The 12021-nt window shown below is 47.4% G+C and overlaps 1 protein-coding gene across 1 annotated transcript in view; it reads left to right on the forward strand.

The window, feature by feature from the left end:
* PRMT7 (protein arginine methyltransferase 7) overlaps positions 1-12021 on the forward strand; it is a 38626-nt gene that overhangs the window by 21390 nt on the left and 5215 nt on the right. The window contains exons 6-13 of the mRNA XM_069550171.1: positions 1587-1699; positions 3769-4010; positions 4207-4387; positions 7934-8061; positions 8460-8595; positions 9598-9681; positions 10134-10181; positions 10869-10958. Coding sequence (XP_069406272.1) covers positions 1587-1699; positions 3769-4010; positions 4207-4387; positions 7934-8061; positions 8460-8595; positions 9598-9681; positions 10134-10181; positions 10869-10958 — 1022 coding nt within the window. The remainder of the gene's footprint in view (positions 1-1586; positions 1700-3768; positions 4011-4206; positions 4388-7933; positions 8062-8459; positions 8596-9597; positions 9682-10133; positions 10182-10868; positions 10959-12021) is intronic.

Consider the following 12021-nt stretch of genomic DNA (forward strand, 5'->3'; position numbering starts at 1 on the left):
AGTGAATCATTTTAAATTACATAATTGGCTTAAAAAGTATTCAGAAGGTAGAATTGTCAGGGCTTGGTGATTGATTGGAATGTAGGGTGACAAAGAGGTAGGGTTCAAGCATTTAGCTGACGTTTGTTGACTGTTTTGGGGTGCTGCTAGGCATTGTTCTAGGCCCTGGGGTGCAGAGGTCACCAGGCCAGTCAGGGAACCATCCTGGAGCTGGCCAGTGATGCCCGTTTCAGGACTGTGTGATTGGTGGTGCCATTCATTGAGCAGAAACATTGGACAGAGAAGCACGTGTGTGCAAGTGGGTTGGTCAGCTTAGTTTGGGACAGTGTATTTCACTTGGAATCTCCCTTGATATCAGAGAGAATGGGTAGTGACTTGGAGGGTGGTCTGTGTGCCTGGAGATAGAAATTTCTTCTCAGCCTCTTTTCATGTCGTGCTGTACACATGTACTTCATAGGAACTGGACAGGCTTACCTTTGTTATCTAATTACCACCACCATGTGAAGTAGATCTCATGACCAACCCCTCTTTTACAGATGAGGTGACTGATGGTCAGGACTGAGGTTCAAGGTTAGAAAGTGGGATCCAGGCCCAGGTCTCTATGACTCAAGGCTCATGCTCTCTCTGTTATACTTGCCTTTGAACTCTTAATGCTGTTCTTTTCTCGCATCACCCGTCCTTGTCCTCTGTGTAGGGAAGATGAGTGGGCTTTGTCAAATTATAATTCATGAGCCATTAGGAGTATTTACAGTTAATTCTCCATGACGAATACCCCTTCCAAAGTCAGGTTTTGTTTCGGCTCATTAAAAATTGTAATTGTAGAAGTAACATTACATTGTATTATGAAGGTTTAAAAAGTAGAAAAGCAGAAAGACCTTCCATAATCCTGCTATCCAAAAAAACTTATTTAGGGGATTGTTTGGCAGCAAGAAACTAACTTGATTCAGGGAGATTTAATATAATGAACTGGGGCCTCTGAGTTCTAGATCTCAGTTGTATCTTTGGGTATCAATGGAATCAACCTCTCTCTTACTTTGATTTTTTCTCCTTCTCTGCAGCCTAGAAATATTTGAAGTACCAGCATTCAGTCTTTGCTTTTCAAATCATTTTTGCTAATTTAATAGTTAATAGTTTAACTGTTTGTATCTCTCCAATTTGCTAATAAAAATGAAAACATTTTCATATAGTTGATTGATTTGCTTTCTATTTTGAATTGTCTATTTTTGCTTGGTGTTCTTTTGGAATGTTTGTAGGCTTTTTTGTTTGTTTGTCTGTTTTAAATCAGTTTTATGAGCCCCTTGCAATATTAAATAGAAAAATTGAAAGAGTAGTACAGTGAACACCCATGTTCTCTTAATCAGTTGTTGGCATTTTGACATGTACATGCATACCAAGGTGGATTTTTTTTTTTTCTGAACTGTTGGAAAGTCAGTTGCAGACATGATGACACTTCTAAACACTTTAGCATATGTGTGCGCTTTCAGTTATAATGACCTGTTAACCTTTTTTTTTTTTTTTTGCGTATTTGTTGTAAATATTTGCTCTAATCTGTTGCTTGCTTCTGACTCTTCCCTTGTGTTTCTCAGATGGTGACTTGCCATGCCGTGCCAACATCCTGATCACGGAGCTGTTTGACACTGAACTGATTGGGGAGGGAGCCCTGCCCTCCTATGAGCATGCACACAGGCACCTCGTGCAGGTGGGGGATTGACGGCCTCCCTTGGGCAAATTGGTGTGACCTCACACGGCTCTTATCACTGCACAATACTCTGCACAGCCCCAGCCCCAGCACCTCTCTGTATCCCCCAGGGCACCCTTTGATTCCTACGAGATTTTGGTTCTCAGTCATGACTTCCTCTTGAATGCCGAGTCTTAGTAGGTTAGGGTCAAAAGACTAGAAACTATCTTAATATTCCGTTCAACAAGCATTCTTATACTGTGTGTAAGGTCTTCTAGCATCCAGGGAGAAGTATAAGATGTCCTTCTTGCTTCTGAGATCCACACCAGTCAACAGTGGTGAGGACTTGATGGGCCAAATGGAGAGGTAGGCAAAAGCACTGCTGATGTTTGGTTTAAGGCCAGTGGAAAAAGTCAAGGGTCAGGAGCAAGATGAGGGCCTGCGTGGGGAGGGTGGAATCTGGGAAGGCGCTGAGGAAAAGGACAGATGTCCCAGGCAGAGGACCTGTTTAGTGGGCAGTGAGAGCACCGGTCTGTGGTGCTTGTAAGCTCACAGTGGAGAATGGGTAGAGGGTAGAAGGCCTTGAATGCCGGGCTGTTGATAACCTTGAGTGGTGATAGCCTTTGACAGTTGTTTTGAGAAGGGAAAGATATACTGAACATGTTAGTTCAGAGACGTTGGCCTTGTTTTTTTATGAACATAAACAGGGAGGTAGAGACTGAGGCAGAGGCCAGCTGGGAAGTCATGGTTGTCTGCTGCTTCTGCCAACACCTGCATATGGGCAGCATTCTATCATGAACCTGTAACTGTCCTAGGCTGGAACTCTCTTTAGGGGTGCTTAGGGCCCCTGAAGAGAGGAAGGAGGCTCCTCCCAATGCAGTTGGGGCCAGAGTTCACATTGCTCACACAGTCAGCATGTGAGGTAATTGTCCTGCAGTTTCCCATACTGTGTGAGATGTCTCATCATTTCCAAAATACAGAATTCTGTGTTTGAAATTATTTTTTCTCTACATTAAAGCCATCAATTAGATGAATCCCTGAAATAGAGAACAAGGATATTTAGAGTTATATTAATGTTGTCCAGTTTGTCTTTCTCTGATTCATCTCATAATTAAAAGGTGCACTAGCAGCTATCCTCAGCCTCCTCTCCCAGTTGGCCCATAGCAGCCAGGTGTTTGCTATCCACTCTAATCATTGTCCCTATCTGCCCAGCCTGAACTTGAAGGAGCTATGGCATCATGGTCTCCAGTACCTTGTTCCTCTTCCTGCCACATTGGAGGTCATGAAACGGGCACTGGGGTGTCTGACAGGCCATGTGGTGTTGCAGTGGTCTAGGAATTGGTCTCAGAAGACACCTTTATTGGTGCCTTGGTTTTGCTGGGCCCTTTTTAGGTACCAAGAATATGAAGGTGAGCTCCTGGCAAGGCAGATAGGTGGGCAGATGGTCACAGTACGGTTTGAGGTCCGTTCTGATGGTGGGTGGTGGGGTGAGGTCTTGCCCACCCTGGTCGGGGAGGGTGGGGAGACCCCCTATTGCTTGGTGTGTAGAGGGTGTCAGATGAATGTGTTGGAGGGAAACTGGATGAGGGACTGCAGCCACAGCCAAGTCGGTATTGCCCAGTGAGGCCAGGAGGTCAGGTCGGTTGAGGATGGACACTTGGCTACTGGGCTGTGCCATAAGAAGGTTCTAGTGTCTGGGTGAGAGCTGCGCTGAAGGGAAGCTCTGAGCCTAGTGCTAGGATTTCTGTTTAACAGGAAGACTTAGACTCTTTCTTCTAAGTCTGTGTGGGAGTTAATCAGCATGATGACAATTAAGGTTTATTTTTGAAATATTCAAGAGTGTCAGGTAACTAGGAACTTAGCTGACATCTTAGAAATAATGTGTATTCTTTCTGCAGTCTAGTTTCTTCCTATCCCAAGGGCTTTGGGCTGAAAACAGTTCACAGTCCTAATAGTGATAAGGCAGTAGATGTTACTAAACTTGCCTCATATTAGGCAATAAATCTCTTTTGCTCAATGAGAATTGCTGTGGGTCAGTGTAATTGGTTATTTTTTTGTTCTTTTGTTATACTTTTTGAATATAAACTTAGGCAAATTGTGAAGCAGTGCCTCACAGAGCAACCGTCTATGCCCAGCTGGTAGAGTCCAGGAGGATGTGGTCGTGGAATAAGCTGTTTCCCATCCGTGTTCAGACCAGCCGAGGAGAGCGGGTCATCATCCCCCCCTTGGAACTGGAGAGGTGCCCTGGTGCGCCCTCTGTCTGCGACATTCAGCTAAACCAGGTGTCACCTGCTGACTTCACCATCCTCAGTGACGTGCTGCCTATGTTCAGGTACCAAGGAACCACCTAGGGTCATGGCGCTTGGAGACACTTGGTGGAATTGGGTCTTTGGCAGTCGTTTTTGTATTCATTTTGACATCAGGAGTCCATTGAAAACAGGTCTCATGGCAGATGAGGTCACCAGAAAAGCTTAAAAATGGACTGTGTGTGCTTAAAATCTGCCTCAGTTCCCGAATGTTCTTTACAGTGTGGACTTCAGCAAGCAAGTCAGTAGCTCAGCAGCCTGCCATAGCAGGCAGTTTGAACCGCTAGTGTCTGGCCGAGCTCAGGTGGTTCTCTCCTGGTGGGACATTGAAATGGACCCTGAGGGGAAGATCAAGTGCACCATGGCCCCCTTCTGGGCACACTCAAATCCAGAGGAGCTCCAGGTAAGAGGCAGGAACTGAACACATTTTCATGGAAATCAGCAAGTTGTGGTCCACTTTTGGTCCTGGGAAAGGAGCATGTTGGGTCTTAGATTCACAGACATTTAGAGACAGAAGGGACTGAGTTCATGGCCAGCACCAGTGGTCACAGTGAACCACAGGGCAGCTTTTGTGGGCTGGCTCTCCTGTGTCTTGGCACAGCCTCTGTTAGGCCTGGCCCCTAGAGTAATCCCAGGGGACCTCAGATTAGCTTGCAGTAGAGAACTACTCTGGGAGATACAAACTCAGGGAGATAGTGAAGGACAGAGGAGCCTGGCATGCTGCAGTCCTTGGGGTTGCAAAGAATCAGAACCGACTTAGCAGCTGAACAGCAGAGAACAACAGCCTGTCTGCAGCCTCATTTTCTGTGACCTTAAAATCTACCTTCAGTTCAATGGAAAGTGGAGAGGATATGACGTACAGAAAAGGAAATACATATTTTATTCTATGTTTTATTCCTCTTTAATGTGTGGAAAGATGTTCAGCCTCACTCATAAGAACCATGCAGATTTAAAATGCAATGAAATACCATTTTTCACCTGTTAGTGAATAAAGTTCAGAGTCTGCAGACTATTGGTGGAGCCGTAGGGCAGAGCAGGAAAATGATGGTCAGAGCGTCAGAGTGCAGTGAGGCCCACAGTGTGGCAGGATGGAAAGTGACGCCACTTCTAAATATTTAGGCTCTGGTTGGATCTGCATTTGTTTAGCATGGCATGTGTACTGGGATGCTCACTGCAGCCCTACTCTAATGCAAAAGACTGGAACAGCCTAGAGGCCACCAGCAGGGACTAGCTAAGTAAATTTTCCTGCATGCTCAGAGGGCAAGGTGGCTCTCTCTGCCCTGGTGTGGAACTGTCTCAAGGACAGATCAAGTGAAACAATGAGAGGTACAGAATAGTGTATGTAGTGAGATCATGGGGAAAAAATGTATGTGTTTCTGAGTATATATGTGTGGTGTGTGTATGTGAGGGTATCTTTGGAGGAATTCACAGAAATTGGTAAAAAAAAAAAAAAAGGTTGCTTGATGGAAAGGAGGCTTACTTTTCACTCCATGAGCCTTTTATATCTTTTGAGTTTTCCTTCATGTGCATGTTATCCACCCCTCTATACACATTGGAGCTTCCCAGGTGGCACTAGTGGTAAATTATCCACTTGCCAGTGCAGAAGACACAACAGACTTGAGTTTGATCCCTGGGTCAGGAAGATCCCCTGGAGTTGGAAGTGGCAACCCATGTCAGTATTCTTGCCTGGAAAATACCATGGACAGAGAAGCCTGGTGGGCTGCAGTCCCTGGGGCTACAAAGAGTCAGAGACGACTGAGCGACTGAGTGTTATACACATGGGGAAGAAAGTGGGAAAGATGCTTTAGAGCCAAGGAATCAAATCTTCCCTCTACCTGGGAGGCCTTGGGCACCATCCTCCGTGTATTCTGATTTCAGTTACCACTTGCTGGGCACTGGCTTTGTTTTGATTGCTCAGCTGATGGTTCTGGGTATACACATGGTGACTTCGTGGAAGGCCTTAGCATCTCCCCAAGTTCCTGAGTTCCTGCTTAGGCCACAGGGTCATGACTGCTGCGGGATTTCAGTCAGTCCTCTTGGGCCCTGAGCTGCCCCCGCTCGATTCTTCACAGCCGCAGTCTACTGCAGGCTGAGTCTCTGTGTGTGTGTGTGGTACGGGTTGGGGGTGGGGGAGAATTCTCCCACAGAATTCAGATCAGCGCTGGGAATTCAGATCAGCTTTCTTCTTCTCCAGGACTGTGGTAGTTGCAATACTAGCATAAGAATTTCATAAAAATGTTAACGATTCTCATTTGCATATCTTCAGAGTGTTCCTATGTGTAGTTTCTCCTTGAATCCTCATATAAGACCCCTTGGGTAAGCACAGAGAGCCTGGCCCAGTGCGGGGAGCAGGACCTCCTGTCTAGGCTGCAGTGGTAGGTGCTTGTCCCCAGGTCTCCTGGCTGTGAGGCTTGTGTCCTCCCTCTGCCAGTGGTGACTTTTGGACTGTTTAGAGTTTGAAGAGATGCTAATGAATCTCCCTCAGGACTTCACTGAGCTGCCCTTGATCAGCCTCAGACAGTGGCTTCTGTCACAGCTCTTAAGCATTCCGACCTGGGAGTCTGGTGTGTAGGAAGGACATGGTGACAGGGAAGTATCGCGGGAGCCCGGGAGGGTTCAGGAAGGGCATAGTAAAGGATAAATAACAAGTTTTAGAGAATCTTTTTTTCCCCTCCTTGTTACTGTTTATTATCCCCAGAGTGTATCTGGTTAGATTTGATTGCTAGCTTTTACCTTCAGGGGTTTCCCTTGTGGCTCAGCTCATAAGGAATCCTCCTGCAATGCAGGAGACCTGGGTTCCATCCCTGAGTTGGAAAGATCCCCTGGAGAAAGGAAAGGCTACCCACTCCGGTTTTCTGGCCTGGAGGATTCCATGGACTGTATGGGGTTGCAAAGAGTCAGACATGACTGAAGAGTCAGACACACTGAGCGACTTTCACCTTCAAATAGACATCTTAGAGAGATAGGAATGGCATTCACTGAACTTTACATTAAATTCAAGACTGGGTAGGATAAACGGGGGTGGGGGGTGGGATGCAGCAAGAGAGTTGTAAGTTAAGTTTCATTTGAAGCCAAGTGAGGATTATAGCCTCTAAGATAGCTCTGAGGAGCTGCCTTGAAGGAGGAGGAGGAGTGTGTGTGTGTGAAGATCAGTATATATGTGATTTTAATGAAAGGGAGATACTTGCAGTTAAGTACACATTCTGGCAGAGGGTGGTTGTTAGTCATCAGGTGCAAGTATCTCTGTTAATGAATTTAGTGCTTTGCTGGATATGAGAATATACAAGAAATTGGGTTCAGAAGATTTTCTGAAAATAACTGTCTGAAACCCTGTTCTGCGAGTTTTTCCCAGAGCTCTGGCTCTCTCATTCCTGATTTCTACCCTAAACTCCTTTCAAGATATGTTGAAAGTAGGGACTGCATGGCTAGTTACTTCGTTCTTATAGAACCAGTGGTAAACAAACAATATTTAGTTGCTAAATGCCCTCCTGAGAAGTGGTGCTGGCTATTTTTTCAATTTTTTATTTTGAAAATTTTGAGTCCATAAAATAAGTGAAAACGAACATCAGTATGCCCTCTACTTCAGTTGACCAGTTGTCAGTGTTTACCATGTTTGCATTCTCCCTCCCTCCTTCCAATTCCACCCCTTCCCCCTCCCCCCCCCAACACACACAGGGCAGGGGCTGGAGTCCCCTCATCTGAGCCCACCCTAAAGACCACTGCTATCAGCTACATTCTGTCTTCCTAAAGCCAGCAGTGTTGCATGAAGTTTTCGGGCTTTTAGCATTTCTAACTTGAAAATTTTCTTTACCTCTTTGGCCACAGTAGCTATGTGTAGTTCACACAGTGGTCTCCCAGCAAATTGGGTTTTGGCCTGGGTTTCAGCCCCTGGATTTGTTGCATTGCTCTTGTTGCAGCTTGGTGACAGCTGATTCTCTTCCTGTTTCAGTGGCGGGACCACTGGATGCAGTGTGTGTACTTCCTGCCACAGGAGGAGCCCGTTGTCCAGGGCTCAGCCCTCTGCCTGGTAGCCCACCACGACGACTACTGTGTGTGGTACAGCCTCCAGAAGACCAGGTGTGCCTCCAGCCTTGTGGGGTGGGACACTAGGCTTGTGCGTTTGTGTAAATGCCCTCCACGGACCCTGTAGAGGTTTTGAGTGGGCACATTTGTATCTGAACCAAGTAAGGGCAAAAGTTTGTGGCTGGGTGCCTGTTTGTGTGTACTGAGAAGAGGCTACCCTGGTGGTAGGACCCCCATTTGGGGCAGATATATATATGAGAAGTCTTGAATTGGAGGGCCTCTGACCTCTAAGGCCCACTCGAAAGCCAGTGCCTAGACTCATGTCCCCTAGAGGACCATGGATGTGTCCCCTGTCCACCTCGATTTCCCTGGTGCAGGTCCCTGTGCTGTGCCTTCATGCTCGCCGTTGCCTAGCAAGTCATCACCCTGTATCTGTTCGTTTTCTGATCCAGTCCTGAAAAGAATGAGAGAGTCCACCCAGTGCGCCCTGTGTGTGACTGCCAGGCTCACCTGCTCTGGAACCGGCCTCGGTTTGGAGAGATCAATGATCGGAACAGAACTGAGCAATACATCCAGGCCCTGAGGACGGTAAGTGTCTAGCCCTTTGGGTGGTCACAGGCCAGAAGGGGTTTGTCCTGTGGACCCCAGCCCACTGCTCACTTACGATCAGTTGGTTTTGTCTTCTGTGCTCTCCTGTCTGTCCACGAGTGGCTTCAACCAGCTCCTACTGGGTGGGCATTTGAGCCGAGGCTGGGAGCTTGTTTCTGGATCAGTAGGGGCTTGTCCTCTGCTCTTCTATAGGAGCCTCTCTCTGACCCTTGGCTATTGTCCCTCTGGACACTTTTCCTTTATGGTCACCAGCAATTCCTTTGGTGATCCTTGTGGGTTCAGCCACCTCATTATTCCTCTCATTTGCTGTTTTCTTTCTAAAATGTTCTAGATTATAAATCTGGTCATATAGCTCTTCTGAAAAACCTTTGCTCCCTGCTGCCTATAGAAGAGGTCTCAGCCTGGGGACCACAAGGTTTGGATGGGGGTCTCTGGACCCCTTGGAGTTGTATGCAAAAATATGTATGTTTGTATGCACATGCCTGCATTTTGGGGAGGGGGGAGGAGGATCCCAGACATTCTGAGTTTCTCTCAGAGGGATCTGTGACCCTCAAAGGCTTCCCTGATGTGAGGAGTCATTCGACATGCCTGTGGCTGTCTGTGCTGTGACTTCACAGGGAAGAGGCCTGTAGTTGTGACTGAGGGGTGGCCTCCGATAAACAGGGCAGGCTTTCTGTGGGGCCTTCTAGGATGGCTTGAGGAGAGTCTCCTGACAGTGGGGTCTGAGTGGGGAGAGGTGAGGCAGGGGGTGTGTTGGAGGGTGAGGCTAGTTGCCACCAGGGCCTGGAAGGCAGGTTTGACTGTTGTTAGGGCATAGGAAAATGCAGCCAGGCCATGTGGGCAATGGAGTGAGGAGGAGATGGGATTGAATGATCACAGAGTGGGTTAAGGGGTCAGATGGAAAATGTGCCTGTCAGTTGTCAACAAGAATTTTCTCAACATTGTAAGAAAATCTGTGCTGAGGTTGCTCTTTTCCTGCAGGTGCTGAAGCCGGATAGTGTCTGCCTGTGCGTCAGTGATGGCAGTCTGCTGTCCATGCTGGCCTATCACCTTGGGGCGGAGCAGGTACTGGCCATGTGCCTTCTGCCGGCTTCCTGATGGCACTCTTTAGTCACAGTTTTGTGACTAAAACTCTTTGCAAGTGCAGCTGCCACATACGTTGTGGGTGTGCTTGGGTTGGTGTCTGAGGGGTTGTTGCCTCAGGTGTAGGCAGGAGTCAGGCTATAGCTGTTGCCATGTAGCTGCAGCTCCTGAGTCTGAATCTGGGGTCAGCACAGAATGTTGTACTATCCGGGGGGATCGTGAGCACAGATGTAGTTGGTTAGGTATTGTCCTTTGCTTTGGAGTTGCTTTTTATGTGGGATTGTGGTTTCCCAAATGGCACCCGTACCCCCTGCATTGAAAGTGTGGAGTCTTAACGCCTGGACCACCAGCGAAGTCCCTGGAGTTGCATTTTAATCTGTATTTACTTTCTCTGTTAAGTGCATCTCTTAGAACTAATATGATATTCCCTTTAGGTATTTACAGTAGAGAATTCAGCAGCTTCTCATAGACTGATGAAAAAAGTAAGTGATGATTATTGTTACTGAAATAATGTGGGGACCTGTGGGGCTTGCCTTCCTGAGTCTGGGATCGAATGCTTTGAATCAGTGTCAGTGCCGAGGGAACTGGGGGGAGTAGCAGCTGCCAGTGACTCTCATGACTCCTGAGTCGAGAGCTGGCCTGGAAGTCTTCTGGAGCTGTTGTTGAATAGCAGCGAGCAAAGTTTAGACTCTACTTTGTGTTTTGTGGCTGAAGAAGTGTAGCCTTTTCTCCTCACTTCACTTAAAACTGAAAAACCAAAACTCCTTGCAGTGATAGAACTAAAGTTAAGTTTTGTTTCTGGGGCACCAGCACCCAGGGAGTCACTGCTCACAAGCTGTCCTGACTGCTTGGTTCTGTGATGGTGTTTCACATCCTGGCCAGTGACTGGTTTTGATTTCCTTTCTGAAGGATAACCCACCCCAACAGGACTACAAGCCTACTTCTGAGCCTTTTCAGTGTGCCTGCAAGAGAAATTTCTATTGCTCTTAAGACATTTTGCTTATGATGTCACCTGCAGTCTGTAGGAGGCCCTTGGAGGGGAGAAGTTCAGCAGAGTAGCTGAAAGTGGTGCTCCAGAACCGTTTGGCCAGAGAACTGCACACAGATAAAGCAACTCTGAGATGTGTTCTTTTTCTCAACGAAACCAACACTTTTGTTTTCTCTTTAAGATCTTCAGGGCCAACCACTTGGAAGACAAAATTAATATAATAGAGAAACGGCCTGAATTATTAACACCTGCAGACTTGGAGGGTAAAAAGGTGAGTAGAGAGTGCTGTGCGTTTGCTCTAGATAGCACAGCTCTGAGATGGCCTGACTGCCCCCTTCTCTGGTCCTCACCATGGGTCTCCCACTGTTGAGGGTGTGATGAGGTTTGCAGAGATGCTTGATGAATGAATACTTGCATTGCTCTCCAATCGCTGCTCCTTCAGCAAGAGCAAAATGGCTCTGCTGGGATGGACAGAGACACATAGTGTTCCCTCCCTTTTTCTGTCACAGCACTGCTCCTGAACCCAGGTTGTGGTGAGAACCCGGAGTCCCAACCACTAGGCCACCAGGGAACTCATGAGAATCTTTGGAAAGCACATTCCTTCTCATATTAAGCCCTGTTTAAAGCTTTTAGTGATCCCCCCTTGCCTCCAAAGCATAGTTCAGTCTCCTTTTCCTGTCATCAGCTGCCTTTGGGTGACCTGGCTCCTCTCCACTGCTCTGGCCTCATCCTTTACCATCCTCTCCTACCTGCTCGTCTGGCGAGCTCCCAGAAGGGCCTTGCTCTCACTGTCATTCACACTCCTGCCTTGGCCTCTGCCCACACCTCTGCCTGGACTCCCCACTCTTTTGCTTTTCTGTCTCCTGTTCATGCATTTATTCATCTGATCAACAAACCTTCATTGACATCTGCTCTGGGCCAGGCACTGTGCTGGGAATACTGTGTCTGCCAGTGTCCCCGCTTCTCTGGGCTCCGAGCCTGGTGAGGGAGACGGACTAGCACTGACAATAAATTGTCAGGATAAAGCTTTGAGTAGCATTTCCAAGATGCCATCCTGGAAGCTCTTGCTGAAGCTCTTACTTCTAGGGTCCCTCTGTGAGCCCCTTCCTTGCTCCTACCACACTCTGAGGACAGCGCCTAGCCTCATCTGCTCCCTTTTCCCACTCTGCACTCCTGAGGGCAGGGCTCATGTCTGTTTCTCATCTTTGTACCCTCAAGGGTAGGCACAGGCCTTGACGTGCGTGTGGACTGACTGACCGACCAAGGGAGTAAGTGAATGAAAGAATGAATGTGCCTGTGAGACTTGTCCTTTATTACTCAGCTGAATCCTTCTG

Source organism: Ovis canadensis, chromosome 14 (genome assembly GCF_042477335.2).
Source record: "Ovis canadensis isolate MfBH-ARS-UI-01 breed Bighorn chromosome 14, ARS-UI_OviCan_v2, whole genome shotgun sequence".
NCBI classification, from domain to species: domain Eukaryota; kingdom Metazoa; phylum Chordata; class Mammalia; order Artiodactyla; family Bovidae; genus Ovis; species Ovis canadensis.